Source organism: Schistocerca gregaria, chromosome 1 (assembly GCF_023897955.1).
Source record: "Schistocerca gregaria isolate iqSchGreg1 chromosome 1, iqSchGreg1.2, whole genome shotgun sequence".
Lineage (NCBI taxonomy): Eukaryota > Metazoa > Arthropoda > Insecta > Orthoptera > Acrididae > Schistocerca > Schistocerca gregaria.
In genome coordinates, this window is record NC_064920.1 from 307,444,828 (window position 1) to 307,471,140 (window position 26,313).

Consider the following 26,313-nt stretch of genomic DNA (forward strand, 5'->3'; position numbering starts at 1 on the left):
AAGGATCCATTGTGAAGGATAAATGCTTTCTATGTGGGAATGGCATCTAACAAGCTGCCTGTCTGCGTAAATGTTCGTTACTGAATTGTTACCGAGAGACTGACCGCCAGTAGCTGAACATGCTTCTTAACATGAAGTGCTTCACTTAAATACTTCAGTGACTGCTTCACAACCAGTGACATTTGGAATCTTCCTACCAACATCAGCTTTTCTGAACTGCACAGATAGGAACTCTTTCTACAACATATCTTCCTCTCAAAATGGTAGGTAGTAGTAGTCAGTCTGTCATTGTTTCTGTTCTAACTTTATCAAAGGAGATCCAGTAACTAGCCATTATCAGTGCAGTATTTCAGAATTACTAAACATTCCTTAGTATGTCTACACCCTGTTGTTTGGGTTCCTGTGACAGTACATTAAAGACTCTTTAATGAACTGTGACAGGTGTAGTTGTACTAAAGTATGTATAACAACTCTGAAATACTGCGTTGATAATGGCTGGTTACTAGCCGAAATCTGGATCTGCTCTAATAAAGCTAGAATGGAACTGATGACTGATTGCTGCTCTCTACCATTTTGAAAGTCCTATCACAGTTGTTGAGTGCATTCTGCTCTTGTAATGGAAGGTAATTTGATATACTACTTTCCTTTACTCCCCACCTCTGGGCCTCAATCTTTGCATGTCCCTGTCCTCAACCTACTTATGCTTCTCATTTGTTTGGAGGAGGAAGAGGAGGAGGGGGGGGGGGGGGGGGGGGGGGGCAACATGCAGATCGGAAAGAGGGCAGAAAAGAGAAGCGGAGAAGGTGGAAAGACTAGTAGGTGTGTTGGTGGGATATAGGAGTTGTGCAATGCAGTGAAAAGACCAAAGTTATTAGCCAGTGGGGCTGCAGCAGTTTCTTTAGGCTGACTGAATTATTCGGTGCACATATCCTTTTCATGTTGTTGTTATTCCATCCTGGAACTATCCTTTTCATATTGTTATTTTTGTGAACTTTCCATTATTTGTGATAATGGATGCTTATTTTAAAGGCAATTATGACATAGCAAGGGGAACTGTACTTTACAAGTTCCTGTTCTTCCCCAGGAAAACAGATAGTAGTTAATAAGATTCTGGGAAGATTTGTAGTGTAGATACAAAATGTTTGGATTTTTATGATACTACACGAGTCAGACAAAATATGTATCTGTGGAATTATTTATTAGAATGATATATGCTGTCTTGTATTGTTATTTATCCAATGACATCTTATTTGGAATTAATTTTTCAGGTTTATATTTATGCAATGACTGGTGCTAATCTGAGTCCAAAGCTTGAGTTGTCTCATCTTGGGGCATTGACAGATTGTGCGTACTCACCTGATGGCCAATATCTTGTTGCTTGTGATTCTAATAGAAAGGTCATCCTGTACAAGTTGCCAGATTATCAGGTAAATGCAATAATTATTTTGTTTTTAAAGATTAATTGAGAAACCCTCCAATGGGGCTCCCAACTCTTTTATGAGTGTATGCATTTGGTCCCAAGCCATTGCAGTATTTCTTTCTTTCCTGTGCTGCAATATTACTCTCTGACTATCTTTTTCTCTGTAAGTCATGTTCCTTGTGTTGACCAACTAGCTTGTTTATAGGACACTGATTAAAACTTTTCCCACTTTATTTATTTTACACAATTTATTTCAATTAACTGACGTTTGTTCCCCACCTCCATGTTTGAACTCCACCTTTTCCATTTTTTTACGAAATTGTGGATTATGCAGCAGAGGTCACCTAATAGCCAGTCCATATGGGGGTTGTCAGTTCACCATGCAGTGGTAGCCCCATTACTATGCAGGGAACATGGTATTGATGCCTGAGCAGTTGCTTTCCCAAGCACTCATAGGAGTTCACAGTAGGTACCATCATTATGGATATCTTGTGCAGTGAAAAAACCAAAGTTATCAGCCAGTGAGTCTGCAGCAGTTCCTTTAGGCTGACCTGAATGCTTCAGTGCAGGTCAGTATGAATCCACTCCTTGAACACACTGGAAGGAAACCAGATTCATGAAACTGCAGAAATTCACTTCCCTCAGGTCTTGATTTGCACCCAGACTGATGGATAGAGCTTTTTATATATTAAGCTGATGTTCTTTGTAGGTAATATTGAAAATGTATTTGGAGAAATCTCTTGCCTCAATAAATTACAAAATTGTTCTGTCTTAAAAAAATTTTACTCAGTCCCATGCATTAATCTCTTGAAATCATTGTTTAATGTTGTTATATGTTGGCCCTAATTTCCAATACTGTAGCAGAGCTTTGGACATATATGTATGAAGAACGCAATTTGTGGAGAGTGAGGTCAGCTACTTCATGATAACTCACCATATGAGCATACACCATTCTGTATCAATTGTGGAGACAGTCACCCTCCCCTATCTTCAAAGTGTGCTGCCCTCACTAAGGAATGTCTCAAACTGACTTTCATATTTTGAAACACAGGAAAAGTATAATCGCTTATATTTCATCCCAGTGGTATTGAATTTTGCCATTTCTATGGCTAAGTTAAGCAGTACCTTGAATATTTATTCCGTGCACTTCCTCAAAATCAACCTCTGATTGCCATACAAGTAAATTGGGGAGGTATTCCCTCCCATCTTGTTGTACCTAGGTCGTCCCCCTCTTCCCCCCCCCCCCCCCCCCTCCCCCTTCCACTTAGCCCTATCCTCTTGTGATACCTGCTGCACCACCCTTAAGGACATCAGCTTCATGTTCCCAGCCAAAGAAGTAGTATCTTCCTCTGGCATCTACTGGTAACCTAGGATTATAGTGACTTCTGTCAGAACCATACTGGCCCCAAGAGAGCATCTGGAGGAGTCTGTATGTTTGTTTGCACAGATGTCATCAATGAATGGATTCCCCTCCATAGTGCTTTGGAAGCAATAACATGCGAGTATGAATGACCCCAGCAATCACCATTTGCAACATTTATTTACCCTCGAGCAGGCAATTGTGTATCATGACATCATCACCTTAAACTGACAAATCCACTCCCCTCGTTCTCTTACTTGGGGATTTCAATGCAGAGCCCCCTCCCAGTGGGAACTACCACATTGTATGGGAGGGACTTTCTAATCTGCAACAACTATTAGAATCTATGAAGGTCCCTGCAACATATCAAGCAACATCTTCACTGATTCCCCTAATCAATTGTAATTGGCTCCATTCAAGTACTAACCACCTGATTAAACATAATAAGAAAGAGTGCTGGAGGTGCTAGTCTTGCTAGTCTCCTCCTTGGGAACAAATGCTTCTTAACCCAGGCATGGTCCAAACTCCATTGTCTACGAGACCACTAGATCAACAGCTGTTCCTGGTTTCCTTGATGATGGTATTTCTATTGATTTCAGTTGTTGCTGAAGATCTCACAGGCCACTTTGCAAATAGGTCAGTATCCTCTTCTTACCCAGCTAGCTATTGAAGATAAGTTGAAGACATCACTACCCTTCACTCCCTGTAACCCTAAATTATAAACTGAAGTTTTCATGAGTGTGAACTGGTTCAGGCTCCAGAGCTGTCTTACGATACAGCTTTAGGCCATGACTCAGTTTACAATCGTATGGTCAAACATCTGAACACGACTCACTACCGCTATTTACTGGAGATCTTTCACTATGTTCAGTTAGAAGATGTGTTCTCTTCATCCCAGCTCCCTAAACCAGGAAATAACTATATATCATCAACAGCTACTGACAGATTAACCTCACTAATGTGCTCTGATACCTTCTTGAAAGGACCTAGCCCACTGTTTTTCCGTATTTTTGAATAGTGGGGCTTTTTGTCCCAGAGAGTCAGAAGTCACACATGGTGCATGTGCAGTGGAAATTATGAGCACAGATGATACAGATTATGTGAAGTGCTACGTTCTTTTATATAAATCATAGACTCCTGTCTTATTTTACTAATGAAATATTTAAAAATTGTTAGCACAAGGACTGTGTTCTGTTAAGAGAACAATGCATTGGTGCACTCCATAGTGAGCTGTCACTCAAAAGTGGCATAAATGGCCAAAACTATTATCATGGTGACTAAATACATTTAATAACAGTCTAGGCAGAAAATGTCCTTTCTAAAATATTTCAGTACTATGGACACAAGTAAAGAGAAAATGATACGTCTTGGAGGGTGACCATGCCATCCCTAAATGGCGCTGGTCCTGTTTCTACTAGGTGGTGGATGCTAGATATATAATTTGCCAGCACCATTGGCTATGTAGCTGTCTGGTCCACTTCATTATTTTTGAGGAAGACTACTCACTGGCCCCTTTCATAAAAGCACCATTTACTGACTGCCTTCTGATGGAAAATTGGGATACTACTTCTGTGATTTTGACACACCCAAGTTCTTCTCTGTTACACTACTACCGTTCTCCAATTTCCTAGCTATTCAAATTACCTGATTGTTGACAGTTGACCCCAGGGAAAATACCCAGATCAGGCATCTAAACTGGATGCACCTGGAAAATCCTCATACCTACCTGCACTTTCTTTCTCCTCAAATGCACTCACGGAAAGACTCCACATGCTCTCCGCTGTTGTGTACCCAAACCATAGATTCTGCTGGACCTTTTCCAACATGGCTTCCATGGCTTCCTCTCAGTTCTCTGAGAAAATCGGCAGTATTCTTTTTCAAAGGAATTGCCCTGCTATTCTCCTGAAGGATTTCAGGAGAATTATGGAAAACCTAAAGCCGGTCAATATTGGAAAGTAAAAGAAAAGAAAGGGGGGGGGAGGTATGATGGCTCATTCTTATCCCATCTTTGTCCACTGTAATCTTGTCCTCTGATTGTAATTACCCCATCATTGATCAAATGTTAAGCTTTAATCTTATTCCTTTCTTCGTGGTCTTGTTACTTTTTCTGTGTTAAAATGGTTGCTTTGAAACGCTCACAAGAAACAACAGTTACAACTATAAAGTTAATATTAAAATTTGTTCTTAAATTGTATGTGACTGGTCCCTTGCCTTAATATTGTCTTGAATTCATAGTGGTATTAATGATCAACTGAATTCCCAAAAAGAAAGAAATTTACATGGTTTATACAAGTGCTGATTTAATAAATTGTATCCATTCAACCTAATAAAATGTACCAGTTAAATGATAATGATAAGAGCAATAATTGTAATGAAAATAATTTCATGATAAATCCTTGTATCATATGTTCGATATTTCAGTAGTAAACTTTAATTTTTCATGTCATTCCTGGATAAATTAAAGACAGTAAGTATATAACGTACCAGAGACGAAAAATGCAAGTTGCATGTTATGACATCTTTATAGTTCACAGCAAAATCATCTTTACCTGAAGTATCAAAATTCTTCTTTTGTTCCTAGCTGTTGTAATCTTTTTCAACACATGGCTTTAATGTGATGCATGGATTGTGATTTATACACTTTTTGATGTATGCTTTTATGCAACCTGACATAAATATGTAAAATTTGTGGCTGTATTGACTGGGGCACCAGTCATTTACACAGAAATCAATAACTGGGTGTAAATGCCCTGGACCAACCAGGAAATATTGGAAAAACCCAGAATATTTTTCATCTGGGAGAAAACAGGGAAAAACCTGGGACTTTTTAAGAATTATGGGAATTTTTCAGTTAGTTAAATTTTTGTAAGTTTGACTGGCAGGAACTGACACACTAACAAAGAATATTGCTGTATTCCACTACTGCAGCTAAAATAAAAATAAAGTTGCAAAGAAAATGTGCCATTTACAACAGCAAAACGCAGTGCATGCACAAGCATCTGCCACAGCAAAATGTGTCAAAGGCTTTAGGATGAAGATGCAATACTTCATAACAACAAACTGCTTCTGATGACAATGATGTCATAACTGTTTGCTTTAGGTTCGTGTGAGCATTTGCCAGCAGTTTCATGCTCAGTTGGGTCGCATGTGAGTGTACCATCTCGTGCATCTAGCTATTTAAAGTATGGCTGTTAACTATATTGGCAATAGCAACAGGCAGCCATATGCTACCAGGAAAAAAATTTCTGGAGCACCCAAGCTGCCAGATTTGCACAATCGCTGAACAGTCTGAGCTGTAGAGGGGAAGGGTTAGCCTCCACATGACCCATGTTTCCACTGGGTGACCTTGCTGTTTCCGCTTCATTTACAGCTCTCATGTCAAATGAGTACAAAATGGCTTTCTGTGGCCGAGAATTAGCGAATGAAGTAAAATATATTCACATAATTACAGAAGGCTAAAATATGTTATTAGTTACATTTTCTTATTTACACGTATTTGGCATTCAATCATTAATCAATTGCCTTGCAGAACAATGAAATTATTTTTGTTGCTTTGCTAAAGAAATTTGGCTCTTATTAATCTTTTCCACTGAGGCAGTCAATTTATTTGAAATAAAGTGCTTCATTCCACACTGTTGCTGAATTTAAAGTGCATGTTTTCATCTTCTGGCACAAATAGAATTCTGCCATAGTAAAGAACCAAACATGAGATAATACAATGGTGGTGTTCCAAGAAAATGTACATCCCAAAAACTACACTGAAAAGCGTAATGTCATGTTGGGGACATATGAATGTGCTCTTTCAGTTGAATTTTGTATTTTAGTATGGTTTACAAAAGTATGATGCTGTTGGAGTATCCTCTGATGTCCTGTTTCTTATATGACATGATGTAAGATCTCTTAATGCTTTATAAGTACAAACACACAGGCTTCCTATGTCATTGTAGCTGTACATGTGCAGCAAAAGATACTTGTTTTCTGGTGCTCTCAGGCACTGTTGGAATGAACCTATTGCCAACAGGTAGCAGGAAAATATTGCAAATGTAGTTTGAAAAGTGTTACTTTCAAAGTAAATTTCCTTTTACACAAAGTGAATTACATTATATGTGAGAATATGTGGTGAATTTCTTAAATCACAGAGCATTTGACTCTCACTTAAAACTTAACACTTTGAGGGTCAGCCACCTAGAAGAATTGTGAACCCAGGAAACAAGACATTTATGTCATTATTAAAAATTTAGTGGGACATTTGTGTGATGTATCTGTAAGCATTACACACTCAAGAGAAGACCAATATTATAAGTGAAAGCTTAGCTTTTCTTGTAGCTTATTAATCTTAGAGACCAATATTATATGAGAAAGCAAAGCATTTTTTATGGTTAAACCATGTATATTAATTTAAACCATTAACTTTTCCTATTCGTGTGTTCACACTACTTAACAGTAATGTTGCTTTTGACTGACTACATTACGTGCCCTATGCTCTGGCTTTTTGGTGTCATCAGTTGGTGAGGTCATGTGACATGGGCTATGATTGGCTTACAAAATCACAGCACAATCTTGTACTCTCTGTTTCAATGCTTCAACACTAACATGCTGTTTTTGGTGGAATTTGAATTTAGACTGCTGCACATCAAATATCTGTCAAAAACTTTGTGTGTGTGTTTGTGTGTGTGTGTGTGTGTGTGTGTGTGTGTGTGTGTGTGTGTGTGTGTGTAAGTGTTAATCTTACCCCATGTTGGTAGAATTCTGGATGCTATAAATATTGTAGAGATACATCCCATGAACGTCAGACTGCATGTTATGCACGTATTTTCAGGCTTGTTCTGCTTGCTGTATTCCCATTATTAAATAGCTAAAAAGGATGTTCTCCCATTTTTAGATGAGTAACATTTTTACTCATATTGTTATAAGGGTATAACTAATTACAGAGGCTTGTGCAGTAGCATTGAGCAAGGCTAAAATCAATCTCGGAGAATGAGCAAACTGTGAAACTTCTTGTTCAACCCATTTTTTAGTGTAGTTATGAATTTCCAACCAAGGCATCAAGTATTGTCCTTTTGTGTATTCCACTATGTCACATTTGTGATTCATGAGACTTTGCTATGCTTTTCAGTATTTAATGTAAGTGACACATAGTTTTGAACGAAATTTTATAATGAATTTATGCATACAGTACATCTAATTTTTAATCCATAGTTAAAGGGGAAACTGCTTTTAATACCTCACTTAATTAGTCAGTGTGGTTGTATTGCAGTTGGAATTCCCTTACTACTTCCAACCGGAAAGCAAACTTGACCAGGCAGTTGAGAGGAAGTCCCACACTTTGAGGGGGAATCAATCCTACTAAAACTTGACAGTATCACTTCCATTGAGAGTTGTTACAGATTGAAGCCAATTTTATTGAATTAAGAAACCCCTAGATCATAAAGTCATGAAAGCCTATCCTCTGTTTATTGATGTAGCCATATAGTTTGTTATTATATCAATTTATTTTACACCTAATTTGGAAAGCAGCTGCACAATGTGCTATTGAAATTGAGAAAACTATGATTATCAGATTTATGAGTAGGTAATATACACGTTTGTAACTGTTTTTCAATATAGTCACCATAGCGATTGAGGCTTTCTTCACCATTGTGCAGCTTCGCAAAAAATCTTTCTCCTGTTGTTCAACCATGTCATCATGTTGCCCTCCAGTTCTTCATTTGAGGAAGCCATAGGTTACAAGCAGCATTTTAGCAGAACATTATAAACATTGCATACAGTATGCATAGTGTTTCAAAACAACCATCTGTTGTCATCCTGGTACATGAAGTTGCTCAAACGATACTGCTGCATCTATGGAACTCCTCCAGTGATTACATGGAAGGCAATGGATTATCCTCATCACAGTGAGGATATGTCAACTTCCATTTCTTTGGCGTATGATGGAAGTGGTTGAGTAGCATTTTGGCTCAAAGGAAGAACTTCAACGCTTATGGCTCAACAGGCAGGGATTGTGTTTTTGCAGAAAGGAGAGGGAACCTGCTTCACCATTACATTGAATGTTCAGCTAACTCAGTGATTGTTCAAAAATCCCCAACTGGTTTATCTGGTGTGTGCTTAACAGTTTTGAAATTCACGCTTGTTTTAATTTTTGCCTTTGACAGATTAAAAAAATGTGGTCCTCATACTTCCTTGTCACTTGTTTTGTTGCTGCACGTTTTTCCACTTAAAATTTTGTGTGAGCTGTGAAGCACACACGTGTTAACATCATTTTGAGCACTTTCCTACCTGTAATTTTATGAATAGTAGGAGAAATAATATAAGCTATCCATCACTCAGTCATACTGCAGTACAGAGAGAGGTGAACTAATGAGCTGTAGTTATCTCTGCGCAATTATCCAGTGGTTTGAGTAATGTAATAGTAATAAAATTAACTCCAAATTGCACTCAATAACACACAGAACAGCTTGTTGTACTGGCGCTGATGGACCTCAGTATCTTCTGGCTGCTGTGCTCTCCTCTGACAGTGGCATTGTGTGGGTGCACGAGGTCAGTGCACTACTCTCTTAGTTGTTGGACTTCCCAAACCTTGGAGCAACTACTTCTTATTGAAGCAGCTTCTCAGTTGCTATCGTGAAGCAGAATGCATCCTGTTCCAGTCCTACCACCAAGGAAAAATCCTTGGCAGTACCAGAATTGAACGTGGATACTCCACGTGGCAATTGGACATGCTACAAAGGCATTTCCTTATCGCCCATAGAAAATGCTGATAATCAGCTATCATTAGCTCAGTGCCTACAGGAAAAGTGTTGGTAAACTTAAACAAAAATCTTAAGAGTGGTCTCAAATCAGATATAGAAATACTGAAATAACACTTCATTATCACATCAAAAAGAAAATACAGTATTGATTAATCACTTTTGGGATCAGACGGTGATTGGATGATTAAAAATGTCGGATAATTAGAGGAGAATGAAACATCATTTACAGAGCTCAAAATGATTGAATAAATCAAAATTGAGTAAGAAAAATTAGATTTATAACAAAGAAACAGGAAATTCTCTGTCAGTGCAACACCTGGTTGAATGGCTAATTTAGTACATGACTCACTCACCTTTGTCAAGTCTGTGCTGAACATTTCATTTCTGTTCACTCGTGCACACAACGTATTTGTTTTCTAATTTGTAGCCACTTTTAGCCACTCGGGATGCCTTACATTTCTTAAGCCCAACCTACAAAATTGTACAAAACTACATTGCAATTTTGAAATTAAAAGTAGTACAGTAAAAAGCTTCATAACGACACAGATAAAGCAGGAGATTAAGGCATATAGTAAAGTGAACAGTACAGTAGCACAATAGTCTGTCAACTGAGTGTGTGTGAGGGGTATGACTCAGATGGACACCTTTTGTGACAAGAGTAAAATCAGTCAATAACACTGGCATACTGTTCAGTGAGGAGCACAGATGGATGATTGGACACATGATTGGATAGTCTGATGAGTTGTTTAACCGAAGGTCAGATAATTGAGGTTCTTTAATGATGGTGTGACAGAACCAGTGGGCAAATTTTTGTGTTTAGGAAAATTGAAGACAGGAACTGAATGGGCAGCAAAATTATAAAAACAAGAGTAAAAATAACTTGGTTTGCTTTTGGTACACTAATCCCACTTTGCAGAACAGATTACATTGTCTCAAACAAGTTTTACAATCTGTATTAATCTTAATTTGACTTATAGCAGTTAGAATGGGCTTTAAAACAAAAATCATTCAACGACGTGATTGTTAGGGAGCACTAGGGAGCTGCACATTGGTAGTTACAAACAGTGACGAGGAAACAAATAAATGGTTCAGGAAACAAACTCGAATGAAAGATGTAATTTTGACCGTTATGAAATTGAATTTGAATAAATGAGGAGTAGTGAAAACAACTAACCAAATTGTAGAAGCACTGAGCTGTCGACAGGCAAACAATAAAATAATGAAAACTTTGCTAGCTTTTAGATGAATACCTGCGCGCACGCCACACACACACACACACACACACACACACACACACACACACACACACACACACACACACACACCTGCACCTACACTACACTTGTACAGCTCATTGTGCTGGCTGAACATAGAATGCTGAGGCCGCAGTTTGGCTGGTAAACTGGGATGAGGGTTGTGCCCGGTGGGGTAGGTAGAGGGAGAGAGAGAGGCAGGGAAGGAAGGGGGGCTGGGGAGGGTTAATTGGTGGCTCAGGGGGAGGCAGCAGTTGTGAGGGATATGAATGCAGGAGGGAGAGGCAGCAGGTGAATGGGATTACGCACCTCCCATATTCCCACTGTCTCGGCACAAAAGGTCACTGCCCTCGTGATTCAGTACCTCCCAGGACTGGAGCGACTGAGTTACATTCTCCATCAGAGTTTGGACTACGTATTGTCGTCCCTTGAAGTGAGGAATATCCTATCCACTATCCTCCCTAACTCTCCCACTGTGATGACCGAGCGAGGTGGCGCAGTGGTTAGCACACTGGACTCGCATTCGGGAGGACGACGGTTCAATCCCGTCTTTGGCCATCCTTATTTAGGTTTTCCGTGATTTCCCTAAATCGTTTCAGGCAAATGCCGGGATGGTTCCTTTGAAAGGGCACGGCCGGTTTCCTTCGCAATCCTTCCCTACCCCGAGCTTGTGCTCCGTCTCTAATGACCTCGTTGTCGACGGGACGTTAAACACTAACCACCACCACCTCCCACTGTGATGTTCCATTACTCACCTAACATATCATTGTCTATCCTATCTCCATGCTAGTAGCTCATATACTTACTATAGACCTAAATGTGAGACCTTCCCCTCCCACCACCACCACCACCTACATGAGGCCACTCGCAAGCATCACCTGTCCTCTCAAAGGTAAGGCTATCTGTGAAAGCAGTCATTTGGTTTACAAGACACTGTCCTGCTTTCTACTTGGGCATGACAACAACGAGCTGTCTCTCTGCATGAGTGACCACCGTCAGACTTTGGCCGAGAGACAGCTGGGCCAACAAGTTGCTGAAAATGCTGCCCAACACGTTGTACTTCACAGCCTGTGCCAACTCCAGCTTTTCTAAACTGAGGAGGTGGGAACTCTCACCATAATATATCCTACATTCCCGTAACTCCCATCGAGCAGTGGTGCAGTGGTTAGCGCACTGGACCCGCATTTGGAAGGGCAACGCTTCAAACCCACATCTAGTCATCCTGATTTAGGTTTTCTGTGATTTCCCTAAATTGTGTTAGGTGAATGCCGGGTTGGTTCCTTTGAAAGGGTATGGTCGATTTCCTTCCCCACCATTCCCTAACCCGATGGGACTGATGACCTCGCTGTTTGGTCCCCTCCTCCCAAATCAATCAACCCATAACTCCCCTGGCCTCAATCCTTACTAGTCCCTGTCCTTCCCTCACGTATCAATTTCTTGCTCCCACTGCAGCACTATACAGCCTTGTCGTCCACCAACTCATCCCAGTCTTCCCCCCCCCCCCCCCCCCCCCCCCGCCTCCCCTGCCCCCCTCCTCTACTTTCTTCTTTTTCTGCTCCCCACACTCAGAGCAGGGCCTCCCAGCTATGCATCTGGCAGTCATAGGCTGTCCTAACCATATCCCACAGCAGCACTACACCTTCCCCAACCCCTGCTTTCCCTCCCCCTCTTTACCCCCACCACCCACAGATTGCTTCCCCCCCATCAGGCACAGTTGCTGTATACAGCCGTGTGTGTGTGTGTGTGTGTGTGTGTGTGAGAGAGAGAGAGAGAGAGAGAGAGAGAGAGAGAGAGAGTGGGGGGGGGGGGGGGGGGTGATAATTGTGCTTGTGTGAATGTGGGCATTTTTTCTACCTTAGAAGATGGTCTTTTAGCCGAAAGCTCAAATGTATAACAGTCTTTTTGTTATGCCTGCATGTGACACAATGTTTTCACTATATGATCAACAGCAGTCAGTCCTCTTTGTAATATTACCGTTATTACATTGTGGCTTTTCCATTGTTTTATTTGTGAATATAGTAAATCATCATTACGCCATCTTGAAAGTTGGAAACTTCAGGTTTAAAAATAATAATTAAGTTCATTGTATTTTGTCCTGGCAGTGACGGAAACACAGAGAAATGGAGTAAGTCATCATTGTCAGTATTCTAGAAACATTCAGCACAAGGGTGAAGCAGACCACGAAGATTCTCTCTTTTCAAGGTTGTCTTTTTTTTTAAAACAATTTGTTGTACATACTTCCATGCCTGAGATAAAAGATGACATAGCCCTTGATTTATTTATTGTTTACATAGTGTATGCTCACATTAGAGCACTAAAATCAAACATATAACAGAGTCTACAATGTATAAGTGAAGATATTAGCAGTCAACAATTTCTTCCTTTCCCAAAACATCTTCATGTGGAGTGATGTGGTGGGTTGTTCTGTAGATGTGACATACATCTTTCACTGTGATGTTTTGAATGTCAGTCGTATGTGTTTGTTGTTCAGTAGCAGCTTCTCCATATTCATGTTTGGTAATATTCAGTTCGTTCAGATCCATTTTTACTACTTCAAACCAGTTGTTTTTTGTCTTACTGTTCCAAAAGTAGTTAAATAGTTTTTTCAGGAATCTAGCATTTGGTGAGCGAGAAATGTGTACAAAATATAAAACTCTTTTTATTTATTTATTTATTTTTTGCATCGTATAAACAATGGATTCACTTTCTTGATAATCAACCGAATTGGGCAAGAGTCTCCACTGACCATTAACTTGGTGTTAATCATTCAGAGTATTTTTCTACCAACTTTCTGCAATTTACCAGTTGTTGCTTGAGTGTTTAGTTTAAATAGTGTTTCAATTGCATATATTGCATCCAGTTTAATGATGGAGGAATAATGCCAGATTTTAGCATTTATTGAAAAAGATTATTTTTTGTAAATTGGCCACGTAGTTATCTGTGCTCCTTGTAGTTTTAATGTTCTTTTACCTCTTCAAGCACTTTCATTGGTGTTCCAGGTAATCATCTCACGAGTTAAACTTTCCTACCATCTTAATTTTTTGAGCATTATGGGGTATAATATGGGATGTCAGCATGGAAGGTGGGTATCGTATCTGTTTGACAAATGGTTTTTCGGTTTTCCATCTGTCTTTCATTCAATTCATGTGGCACCCATTCTCCACACTTTTGGATATTTCCCATAGCTTTCAAATGGTCAGAAATTGTTTGTTGTGCAACATTTAGCATTGCTGCCATTTGCTTCTGATTCAAAGTATCATCTTCATCCAATATTGCTTGCAATTCGGTGTCTTCGAACTTTTTTGGCGATCTTCCATGCTCTTCATTTCTTACATCAAAATCATTATTTCTGAACTGTTGAAACCATATTTTGCGTGTTGCTCCTGATAGAGCATGATCACCATATGCCTCGACAAGCATTCGATGCGACTCTGCAGCACTTTTTTCCAAATCAAAACAAAAAAATTAATGCTTCCTGCAAATCATCACTTTCTGGTACAAAATTCGACCTTGTTAACATGATGAAAACATATGATGTCTGTTCCATGACTTGATGTATACTAAATATCTTTGACCAAACAAAAAAATTAAGGCTCGTTCACAAGAAATGTTCCCTATTGACACATTTGTATCTTAATGCTCATTTCATACCAGTACACCTGGTACAGCAAACCAGTGTTTAACAGTATTGATTAAAAACAGTCTTGGTTGCAAGTGGTCCGGCAAGTGTAATTGCAACCAAGAATGTTTTTAACCAATACCAAAACCTTAGAGAAAATTCTTTAAGTAGTATCCAGCAAGCATAAGACTCTCTAATTATTTGGACCTGATCCATCTCCTTTCTATCTCCTTATTGTACCATTCCATTCCTCTGGGAATTTCTCAGTATTCCAATATCAATAAGATGTTTATGTAAATTTAGAATAGTTTGTACATTTGCATACTTCCAAAGCTTGGCCAATAGTTGATTCACACCTGGTGCCTTATAAATCTGAAGTGAATTAATCACTGCTTGTACTTTTGTCTGGATGGAGTGAGAGTCTGACTTTTCTAGTTGCATTTTGTTTCTTAGCTAAGGGTAAATTCCAAATTATGTTCTGGTTCAAGACTGTTTATTAGCTGTTTAAAGTACTCAGCTGAAATCATAGTACTGTCATAATTGTTATGTGCTACATGTCCATTCATATTCTTCACCATAAGAATGGGTGAAGTATATTTCGGTTAGTACTGTTAAAATCTCTGGTATAATCTCTCATCTTACATTGACTGAAAGTCTCCTAGATAGATTTTAGTGATTCCTAATGAAATTTCCTTTTGGCGCTTGTAATTTCTTTAGCTGTTGATTGTCTAGCAGTGATTAATTCCTTCCTGTAACTTTTTTAGTCACTTAATAGAGCTCTATGCCTGCATAAAATTGCCATATCACATTCCTAAATCCAGCAAGTATATTTCTTCAGTTTCTTTAATGGAGCAACTTCTTCAGCCATGCTTTTAATCCATTGAAAGTTGCTCCTAGATTATCACTTAAAGGTGCTTTGATCCCTCGCAATTTATTGTATTATTAATGATACCTGTAGAATCATAAGTTCTTTTTCTACGTAGCTTTTGAAGTCTAGGATTTTAGCATTGGAGATTCCTTTAAGAAACTTCCGATCCATGGCTATATAATCTATCTGAAACTCTCCTAGCTTGACGTTGGGATGTTTCCAATTCATTTATTTATGTGGTCTTCTCTTAAAGCTCCTTGTCTCCAAAGCCAACACATGTTTTATACAAAGTTCAGTTAACTGTTCTCCATTCCTTCTTCTAGTCAAGTTGTGCCACAAACTTCTCTTCTCCCCAGTTCTATTCAATACCTCCTCATTAGTTGTGTGATCTACCCATCTAATCTTCAGCATTCTTCTATAGCGCCACATTTTGAAAGCTTCTTTTCTCTTCTTGTCTAAACTATTTATCGTCCATGTTTCACTTCCATACATCGCTACACTCCATACATATACTTTCAGAAAAGACTTCCTGACACTCAAATCTGTACTCAATGTTAACAAATTTCTCTTCTTCACAAACGCTTTTCTTAACAATGCCAGTTTACATTTTATATCCTCTCTACTTCGACCATCATCAGTTCTTTTTCTCCCCAAATAGCAAAACTCCTTTACTACTTTAAGTGTCTCATTTCCTAATCTGATTCCCTCAGCATCACCTGACTTAATTGGATTACATTCCATTAACCTCGTTTTGCTCTTGTTGATGTTCATCTTATATCCTCCTTTCAAGACACTGTCCATTCCGTTCGACTGCTCTTCCAAGTCCTTTGCTGTCTCTGACAGAATTACAATGTCATCGATGAACCTCAAAGTTTTTATTTCTTGTCCATGGATTTTAATTTTTACTCCATATTTTCCTTTTGTTTCCTTTACTGCTTCCTCTATATACAGATTGAATATCATTGGGGATAGGCTACAACCCTGTCTCACTCCCTTCCCAACCACTGCTTCCCTTTCATGCCCCTCGACTCTTATAACTGCGGTCTGGTATCTGTACAAATTGTAAATAGCCTTTTGCTCCCTGTATTTTACCCCTGCCACCTTCAGGATTTGAAAGAGAGTATTCCAGTCAACATTGTCAAAAGCTTTCTCTAAGTCTACAAATGCTAGAAATGGAGGTTTGCGTTTCCTAAATATATTTTCCAATATAAGTCGTAGGGTCAATATTGCCTCATGTGTTCAAACATTTCTACGGAATCCAAACTGATCTTCCCTGAGGCTGGCTTCTATCAGTTTTTCTATTTATCTGTAAAGAATTCGCGTTAGTATTTTGCAGCTGTGACTTATTAAACTGATAGTTCGGTAATTTTCACATCTGTCAACACCTGCTTTCTTTGGGATTGTAATTATTATATTCTTCTTGAAGTCTGAGGGTATTTCGACTGTCTCATACATCTTGCTCACCAGATGGAGAATGGGTGCCACATGAATTGAATGAAAGACAGATGGAAAACCGAAAAACCATTTGTCAAACAGATGTCAGTTTTGTCATGACTGGCTCTCCCAAGGCTGTCAGTAGTTCCAATGGAATGTTGTCTACTCCGGGGGCCTTGTTTCGACTCAGGTATTTCAGTGCTCTGTCAAACTCTTCACGCAGTATCATATCTCCCATTTCATCTTCATCTACATCTTCTTCCATTTCCATAATATTGTCCTCAAGTACATCGCCCTTGTACAGATCCTCTATATACTCCTTCCACCTTTCTGCTTTCCCTTCTTTGCTTAGAACTGGGTTTCCATCTGAGCTTTTGATATTCATACAAGTGGTTCTCTCTTCTCGAAAGGTCTCTTTAATTTTCCTGTAGGCAATATCTATCTTACCACTAGTGAGATAAATATCAAGAGCAGCTGCTGAAACTATGTTTAATACTGTACTACTTACATTTGTCCTCTAGCCATCCCTGCTTAGCCATTTTGCACTTCCTGTCGATCTCATTTTTGAGACGTTTGTATTCCTTTTTGCCTGCTTCATTTACTGCATTTTTATATTTTCTCCTTTCATCAATTAAATTCAATATTTCTTCTGTTACCCAAGGATTTCTAGCAGCCTTGTCTTTGTACCTACTTTATCCTCTGCTGCCTTCACTACTACATCCCTCAGAGCTACCATTCTTCTTCTACTGTATTTCTTTCCCCTATTCCTGTCAATTGTTCCCTTATGCTCTCCCTGAAGCTCTGTACAACCTCTGGTTCTTTCAGTTTATCCAGGTCCCATCTCCTTAATTTCCCACTTTTTTGCAGTTTCTTCAGTTTTAATCTAGAGGTCATAACCAATAGATTGTGCTCAGAGGCCACATCTGCCCCTGGAAATGTCTTACAATTTAAAATCTGTTTCCTAAATCTCTGTCTTACCATTATATAATCTATCTGAAACCTGTCAGTATCTCCAGGGTTCTTCCATGTATACAACCTTCTTTCATGATTCTTGAACCAAGTGTTAGCTATGATTAAGTTACACTCTGCGCAAAATTCTCCCAGGTGGCTTCCTCTTTCATTTCTTAGCCCTAATCCATATTCACCTACTATGTTTCCTTCTCGCCCTTTTCCTGCTTTCAAATTCCAGTCACCCGTGACTATTAGAGCCAGTTTGGCATATAAACTTGTACTACTGTAGTAGGTGTGGGCTTTGTATCTATCTTGGCCACAATAATGCATTCACTATGCTGTTTGTAGTAGCTTACCCGCATTCCTATTTTTCTATTCATTATTAAACCTACTCCTGCATTACCCATATTTGATTTTGTGTTTATAACCCTGTAGTCGCCTGACGAGAAGTCTTGTTCCTCCTGCCACTGCACTTCACTAATTCCCACTATATCTAACTTTAACCTATCCATTTCCCTTTTCAAATTTTCTAACCTACCTGCCCGATTAAGGGATCTGACATTCCACGCTCCGATTCGTAGAACGCCAGTTTTCTTTCTCCTGATAACGACATCCTCTTTAGTAGTCCCCGCCCCGAGATCCGAATGGGGGACTATTTTACCTCCGGAATATTTTGCCCAAGAGGACCATTTAATCATACAGTAAAGCTGCATGCCCTCGGGGAAAAATTACGGCCGTAGTTATATATATAAGAAACAAAAAATCATTCAATACAGTTGCCCCCCACTGTACACAGACATCACACGGAGGTGCACAGTGGGCGAGCTTATTTCTCTTTTTACGTTCGCTAATCCTGACTTGTATGGTCTAGACTTTATTTTCGGCCATTGGAGCTATCCTGAATGTTTATAAATTTATATGGGCATGTCAGCTTCTTTTAATCTGTACCTATATGTCTTCTCTCCTAACAATGTGGTTGCTGTAACTGCATAGTCCCATAATTGTCAGTCACCACCTGCACAGTGTTTAGCTTGCAAAGTACGTGTGTGCAGCCCAACATCCATTATCATCACAGATTACGCTCACGTGTCTAGTATGATGCTGGAGTGTCCATGCTGTGCGTTAACAGTGGCTTTCACTGTGCATATTCATGAAGCTCATGGTGTGAACCTTTGTAAAATCTTTGCTATGGTGAAAACTGTTTTCCAGCAGCCCGAGCTGCTCATTAATTGGGACAGTCTTAGCATCTTAGCTTGCAGGATTGGGGGGGGGGGGGGGTGAAAGCAGGAGAGAGAGGATTGGGGTACAGATGAGGAGCAACAGCAGCGAGTTAGAAAAGTTTATTGCAAGCAATGAGGGAGTATAGGAGCGAAGTTGTAGTATTCGTAGTAGTAGTAGTAGGAGGGGGGGGGGAGAGAGAGAGAGAGAGAGAGAGAGAGAGAGAGAGAGAGAGAGAGAGAGAGAGAGAGAGAGAGAGAGACTCAGTTGTGTGGCATAGGAAAAACTAGAGAGACAATGTTGTTATTGTGATGATAGCAGGTTATAATGGTGTTGGAAGAGTTGAGGAGGATAAAAGGGAGGGGATGATAGTGACTGTCTCCACGTTACCCAGGCGACGCTCTAGTTTGTTTTGTGTACTCTAGGCTTTGTTCTATAGTACCGAGGTGCTGCTGGGATTTCAGTGTGTGTCAGTAGTTTAGAGATGTATCTAAAAATAAGCATAAAATTATTTAGTTTTATATTCAATTATGGTAACTAAGTTTGGGATTAGCCCTTGTAGAGGCAGAGTTAAGATATGTTCAGTTTAGAAAAAGTGGGCTTGGGCAGTGAGAGGACGTGAATGGCGTGATTTCAATTGGGACTCATTGTAAAGCAGCTGTTAAAAACAACAAAGGAGTGTTGTGCAAAAAGCTAAGCAGCTGAATGGTTTAGTTGGCCTTTGGCCACAGTTTGGAGGTTGCTAGTTGTCTGAGTTAATAGTTTCTTTGTGGCCACATCAAGGTAGAGTGCTTTGCAATAGTAGCAGTGAAGGTGCTGTAGGATATTACTTTCACATGTGGTCTGGACTTTAATAGAGTAGGAAACACTGAAAAAGGTCTTATATCTGCTCTTTACAGGTATATGACGTATGGGCAGAGGGTTTCAAGCAGGACAGGAATAAACACAGACAGGATATTATGGTTGAATGATCAGTAGATTGCTATATTTGCTAGAGTTTGGGTTGTTATAGGTAGGTTATTCCTCTTTCCAGGCCAAATGAGAGGCAATCAAAGCTCGGGTGAATGTAGTTGTTAAAGTCCTAGGTGGTACTAAGTGACGAAGAGTGCACTTTTTGGCATGTTTCAGCTGGTGTGAGAGTTACTGTTCAAAGTATAACATTTTCACCATGTACCTTGTGGAGTGTGTATGTTGTGTTTTGAAAAAAGATGAAATGCCACGCATCTGTTTATGAAACTTTAATCAAACCTTGCATAAGAAACTGATTCTGTCCTGGTGCCATCCAACACTAAAATACACTTTTGTAAGGGAGACTGCGTCCATTTGAAGGTGAGGGTTTTTTATTTTCATTTAAAACTGTTAGTGTCATGATCAACACGTTAAAAAGTGATGGGATACATGTAACCCATTTTTTGTTTTATACTCAAACTTAATGGAAACTTGCTCTTCATTTTAGTTGGCTAAGAAACAGGTATATCTCATGTCACTTCTTAGCATTGTAGGATGCAGACTTCAGTGAGTTTCCCAAGAGATGGGATAAAACATTTTTAGCCATTTATCAGCCAGCCATGTGTAACTGCTCTAATATTGTAGATAATTCCTCATGGGACTTCTCCATCTTTTGTCATAGATTTAAAAAAAGACTGAATCATCATCTTCTATCATGCTTTCAGCAAGAAAATGACAATTTTGCTGGAATTCTTGGTGTCACATGACTTGAAGCCTTTTGAGTGATCTCTGACTGATATTGCCAGAGCTGGCAGTCTGCTTGACCATTTCATGTTGTAAACATATGACATCAAAACATCTAATTTTTATTGTTGGTCAATGTCAGTGGTTTTCTCTATAAGGTATCAATGTTAGGAAGGTTACAGACATTTGCTCAAGACACTGTGCAGGTTGGAGAGGGACACATTCATATTTATTCGTCAGACTGGATCGTCACCATACGATTGTTTGATGGGAAGGGATAAAGAATGAGGGCAGTGATATGTACATTGTCTGTCTGAGAGTTCTGTCCAGTTGGGAAAACCCTACCAATAGGCCCAGTACTTTATATTGTGCAGTTTATCTTTGAAGTACTTGCCTTATTTTTTGTCAGATTTTTGAGCAGGGAGACTGTAAAAGTCACTTGCTGTATTTTTGTCCAAATTTTAATAGTCAAATGAAGAATGGGAAATGGACAAATGGAGAAAGGAAGGGCCCCCCCCCCCCACCCAAAAAAAAAAAAAAAAAAAAAAAACCAGGATAATTAAGAAAACTTGATAGTTGATTAGAGGAAAATCTAGTTATGTAAACAAAGTGTTAAAAAAATTCGTTTGTTCCATGGTTAGATAGTTTGCACTAGTAGTTGTGTTGGCGTAGAAATTATCGAATTCTTTTTTCCCTTTTTGGAAAAAAAAGTATCAGATTACAGTTTCAATTTAAACTTCTATACTTTCTCTTGATCTATATACCCTTAATAATAATATTTCATGCTTTCTGAACAAAACTTCAAAATTAAAAAAGTGAAAAAAAAAGTCAAATGTTTTGAGAAGTGATTTTCCTAAAAGTAAGAAATAAAATAGATTAGAGAGCATATAAGACACCTCATTTGCAGTACATGATTTAGAGCATCATCCAAAAGTGTCAAATGTTTCTCTAATCTATTGTACTTCTCTAATGTATTTTATTTCTCTAATCTATTTTATTTCTTACTTTTCGCAAATCCCTTCACAAAACGTTTGTCCATTAGAAGAAAAAAAATTTGTCTTTAACAATGCCCTCATATCCTGTGAGATTCCACATTTTTCGCAAGACATTTTGCCATGTCAACATCAGTACAGTTTATCATCATCACCTGCATGAAACAAGAACTTAGAGCTATGAATATAGACTTACATTGATCTGTGGTTATGAGAGTTGTTATCTTTATTTGAAGGTGCAACCCAGTGTGTCTTAATATTTCCTTCAACTTTGCATGATGTATTTGTCCCTTGATATTACTCAATATCTTGCTGATTTAATCATCAGATATTCATTTTCCCTCAGTAATTAAGCAATTTTCATACACTTTTAACTTAAAATATATGTAATGATTCTGTCCAGCAATATCAGATTTCCCGATATTTTTGCAGAACAATAGTACCGAAAATGCCATAGTTTTGAAAGATCTTTAATGTGTTGCATCAGTTTAAATTGAATATTTATGTAACACATTTATATAAATACAAAAACCAGGAAATACAGCGTTGAAGTTCCAAAAACACACAAATCAGCATCGTGCTTGCTCAGTTTTCTTATATCAGTCGATCATAGCATAGGAAAATGACATTGTGCAACTTGTTTTGAGTGGTGAAACAAGAGTTTTGGGTGCAAATTAGAATTCTGAGAATATTTGTTTCAGTATTTATGCAGTATTTCTTTAATGTTTTGAGAATGAAGTTTGTGGTAACACTGTGAGCTTTTGCATAGACTAGTGTAGGTAAGGTTGGAATGCAATCAGATGCCATGTTGATTTACATATCTGCAGGAGTAAAGTGCTGTTATTGATTTTTCTCGTATTTATGCTTGTGAACTATGAAAATATATTTTTTAATTGATGAATTTTACTAAAGCTATCTCAAAAACATGTCATTTTCTGCATGAATATTTATGAAAAAATGTTCAGAAATGCGACATTGACGACAAAAACTGATATGGAAATGGAGTTCACTTGAGGTATGGTATTTTAATTTGGCATCACATCTAGTGCCCCAGTTCTTTATGTGAAAAATAAAGTGTTGAGAAAAAAGTCAAAATCCAGTTTCAGCATTCAATAACTATCAGTTACCTATAAACTGTTTCCTTCCAATTTGAGACTTTTTATGCAATAATGGAAATAACACCAACTTTTACAACATTCTGTAAAAACTACCGGTTTCATGTTTTTCGCTAAAAATTGTCTATTTCTCAATATATTTTGTGTTATAAGTTGTGCCAAGTTTTCTTATCGCTAAATACACCACTGCTCTGACATAGTTTCTAGAAGGCTATCTGAATCTTTGTTTATAGGATACTCCTCTTTCAACATTCCTTTCAGTTTTTCTGCTTGTAGAGATTTGGACGTGACAAATTTTGCTTACATTTTTTAACAATAAATATTTTAAGATATGTCGAGTATTTCTTTGAAGTTGATAACGTGTTGTGTTTATTTTCCAGTTGGCTCACAATAAAGAATGGGGATTCCACAATGCCAGAGTCAATACTGTTGCTTGGTCACCAAATTCTCTTTTAGTTGCCAGTGGAAGCTTGGATACAACTATAATTGTGTGGAGTGTACAGAACCCTGCAAAGCACACAATTATTAAAAGTAAGATCTTATTTGTACAAGACTGTTCTTGTACCTTATAGCTACAAAACAACTTCTGTGTTACATTTTTATTTACAGATGCTCACCCACAGAGTCAAATTACTCGGCTGGTGTGGCTGGACAATGAGACACTTGTTTCTGTGGGACAAGACTGCAACACTAAAATTTGGGAAATATCTTCTATTTAGGTAATGTATGAAACAGAACACATTTTACCATTTAAATTACATGTATTTCCCATGGCCATGTTGATATTATTCCACCTAGCAAAATATCTTTAAGATTAAATGAAACAACAAGTTCACTGTTACCAGTCACCATTTTATTTATTTCCACAACGCGTTTCAAAGGTTTAAACCTCCATCTGGTGGATTTACATTAGTCAGTATTACATTTGTGTGTATGTTGTGTTACGATTTTTGGAGGAACTTGTGGCACTGCCTAGAGGAGAAACGTGACACTATTACAGGTGGTTTAGGATTACTTTTGACGAAAAATTAAATGATATCTAATGGTAAACATTAAATAAGTAAACTAGAGTACCTCCAGTGATTGTTTCATTTAATGTCAGTAACAGTCACGGTAAAGCCTAACCTAAAAATGTCTTTAAGATGTAAAAGGATCATGATATGACTGGCAACCTCAGATGCACATGCAAACTGGTGTGTGTGTGTGTGTGTGTGTGTGTGTGTGTGTGTGTGTGTGTGTGTGTAACTTTCAAGACATTACACACATTGGGAAGTTTAACTTCTTCAAGGACTCTGAATAATTAGTGAGAAGAGATTTTTTTCTCTTCAGAAGGAGGGAGACTTCTTGGGACAATTTATAAGGTATACGTTTCAAATATCTGGAAAATTGATACAGCATATTATTTCATATTTGTTATGTTGTGTAAACGCTGCTTATTAATTAATGGTAGACTGAAAAATGGAGCTGTTTCATAAAGAAATATTTTAATCCAAAATAATTTCTGGATTTTTTCACTTCAAAAGTGCACATTGCTAATGAGTGGTTGAAATTCCCTAGTTATGGATTACAAGAGACACAGCATCCCATAAATTTATTGCTAGTGGTTATTAACCCTCTCATTACGAGTACCATATTTAGCCGGCATCCATGTGTTGCTCTATGTGTACGAGTTCCGTCATAGTTTTCCGGTGTCCACACAATGCTCTGTATGTATGAGTGCCATATTTAGCCGACATCCACACGCTGCTATGAGCGTACAAGCAACATATATAGGCGGCGTCAGAATTACAGGCCACTGGAAAACAGTTTTTAATTTTTGCAAGGTTCATAACATTAATTTGAAAATTGTATTTATAGCTATGTTTAGTTTGTTTTGTAAAATATTGTACCTTCCTTTCACAATGCTAAAAAGGAGTTAAAAAAGAATTATTTGCTAACGGACTCACTAATTCAGGGATGATTCACATAATGAAAATCAACATATTGTTACATTTCTTATAAAAACCAAGAAAAGAAGAGCTGTATGTAGTACTTCAGAATGAGAAGCGGAGAATATTGAACCCATTAACAGTGACCATGGTGTATGGATGTCAAAAATATTTGTGCATAAAATACACTAGTTTGCGTCAGAAAGTTCAGGGATTACAGTAAACATAGCTTGCTCAGTGAAAATATTAGATTACTTTCAGCTTGTCGTCTCTGACAATCTCGTAGAGTTACTTGCAAATGAAACAAATCACTATTGATCTCAGAAAGATGATGATGATGATGATGTCAACAATTCAGAAGGAACTGGAGTAGCTGAACTACTCTGTTTTTTTGTCAAATCATTTTTAATGACGTGCAACAAGCAGTTATCTTTAATAGAGTATTGGAGTAAAGACAAACTAATGTGTAGCAATATTTTTGGAAAAGTAATTGCTGGAGTCTGCTCTTTCAAATTACTATGAATGCTACATTTTAACCATGATGTCAGTTCTACCAAAGGTCATTTGTACAAAATACAGAACGTCATTGATTTATTACAAAAACAAAAAAAATTTTGTCAGTCATCTCAATCATTCCAAAAGCTGTGCATAGATGAAAGTTTACTTTTTATACAAAGGGCTATCTTTCATACTATACATTCCGTCAAAAAGAAACAGATTTGGAATAAAATCTTTTATTCTCTGTGACTGTGAGACAGGCTTTGTACAATATTTGTTTATGCCAGATCATTTACCCTGGTGGACACTAAAAATAAGGATACTGGAAAGTCAGGAGCAATAGTTGAAGCACTTATGAAGCCTTATTTAGGAAAGGCCCGTATTGTTTACGTAGATAATTGATATTCCAGCCTAGGTTTATTTAGCATGCTACACAATAATTGCACAAATGTGTGTGGGACTGTAAGAAAGAAAAGGAAAGGAATGCCTGAAATTGATGAATGATTAAAAAGAGGACAGACAACCTCGTGATCATGAAAAAATTTAATATTCATAAAGTGGATGCATAAAAAAGAAGCCTATATGCTTTCTACCATGGGCTCGGATGAATTTGTTACAGTAATCGAGCACAGTTGGGAAAAAGTTATCCAGAAACCTGTATGTATATTGGATTATAATAATTTAGCAGGTGCAGTTGATAAAGCAGACATGGTTATAAGCACTGTGGAATCAACACACATATCTCGGAGATGGTATCGCAAATATTTCTTTCACTTACTGGAGGTTTGTATGTGGAAGGCCTATTGCCTTTATAAACACAAGAGGAAAAACCGGTATCCATGGAAAAATTTCAATTGCAGTTAATTAGAGTGGGAAGAAACCGAAACAGAAAGTGTTTTATTTGCAGTGCAAATGGCAGAAAACGAGAATCTAAGTGCGAGTGTAAAAACTGTAATGTGGGTTTGTGTGTTGACCCATGTTTTCAAATTTATTATACTGAATTACATTATTAATAATCTTTGGAATGATCCTAAATTGCATTTTTATTTATAATTCTTGTAAAATTCAAGTATATTGTTAGGTAACACTTAAATAAGATAACCTGCACATCAGCTTACTGACATGCAATGTGCACAGTTCACGGCACTCTGCACTGATCAGTGACGTCAGTGCAGCGTTCAATGGCGCCACACAGCGGAGCAGACTGCTGTAACAA

At 38.2% G+C, this 26,313-nt stretch overlaps 1 protein-coding gene across 1 annotated transcript in view; it reads left to right on the plus strand.

Annotated features, from left to right (window-relative positions):
* The window catches only part of LOC126342883 (actin-interacting protein 1), a 164,921-nt gene that overhangs the window by 136,033 nt on the left and 2,575 nt on the right, over positions 1-26,313 (plus strand). Inside the window, exons 12-14 of the mRNA XM_050001893.1 lie at positions 1,269-1,427; positions 23,052-23,202; positions 23,281-23,390. Of these exons, the coding sequence (XP_049857850.1) occupies positions 1,269-1,427; positions 23,052-23,202; positions 23,281-23,390 (420 nt within the window). The remainder of the gene's footprint in view (positions 1-1,268; positions 1,428-23,051; positions 23,203-23,280; positions 23,391-26,313) is intronic.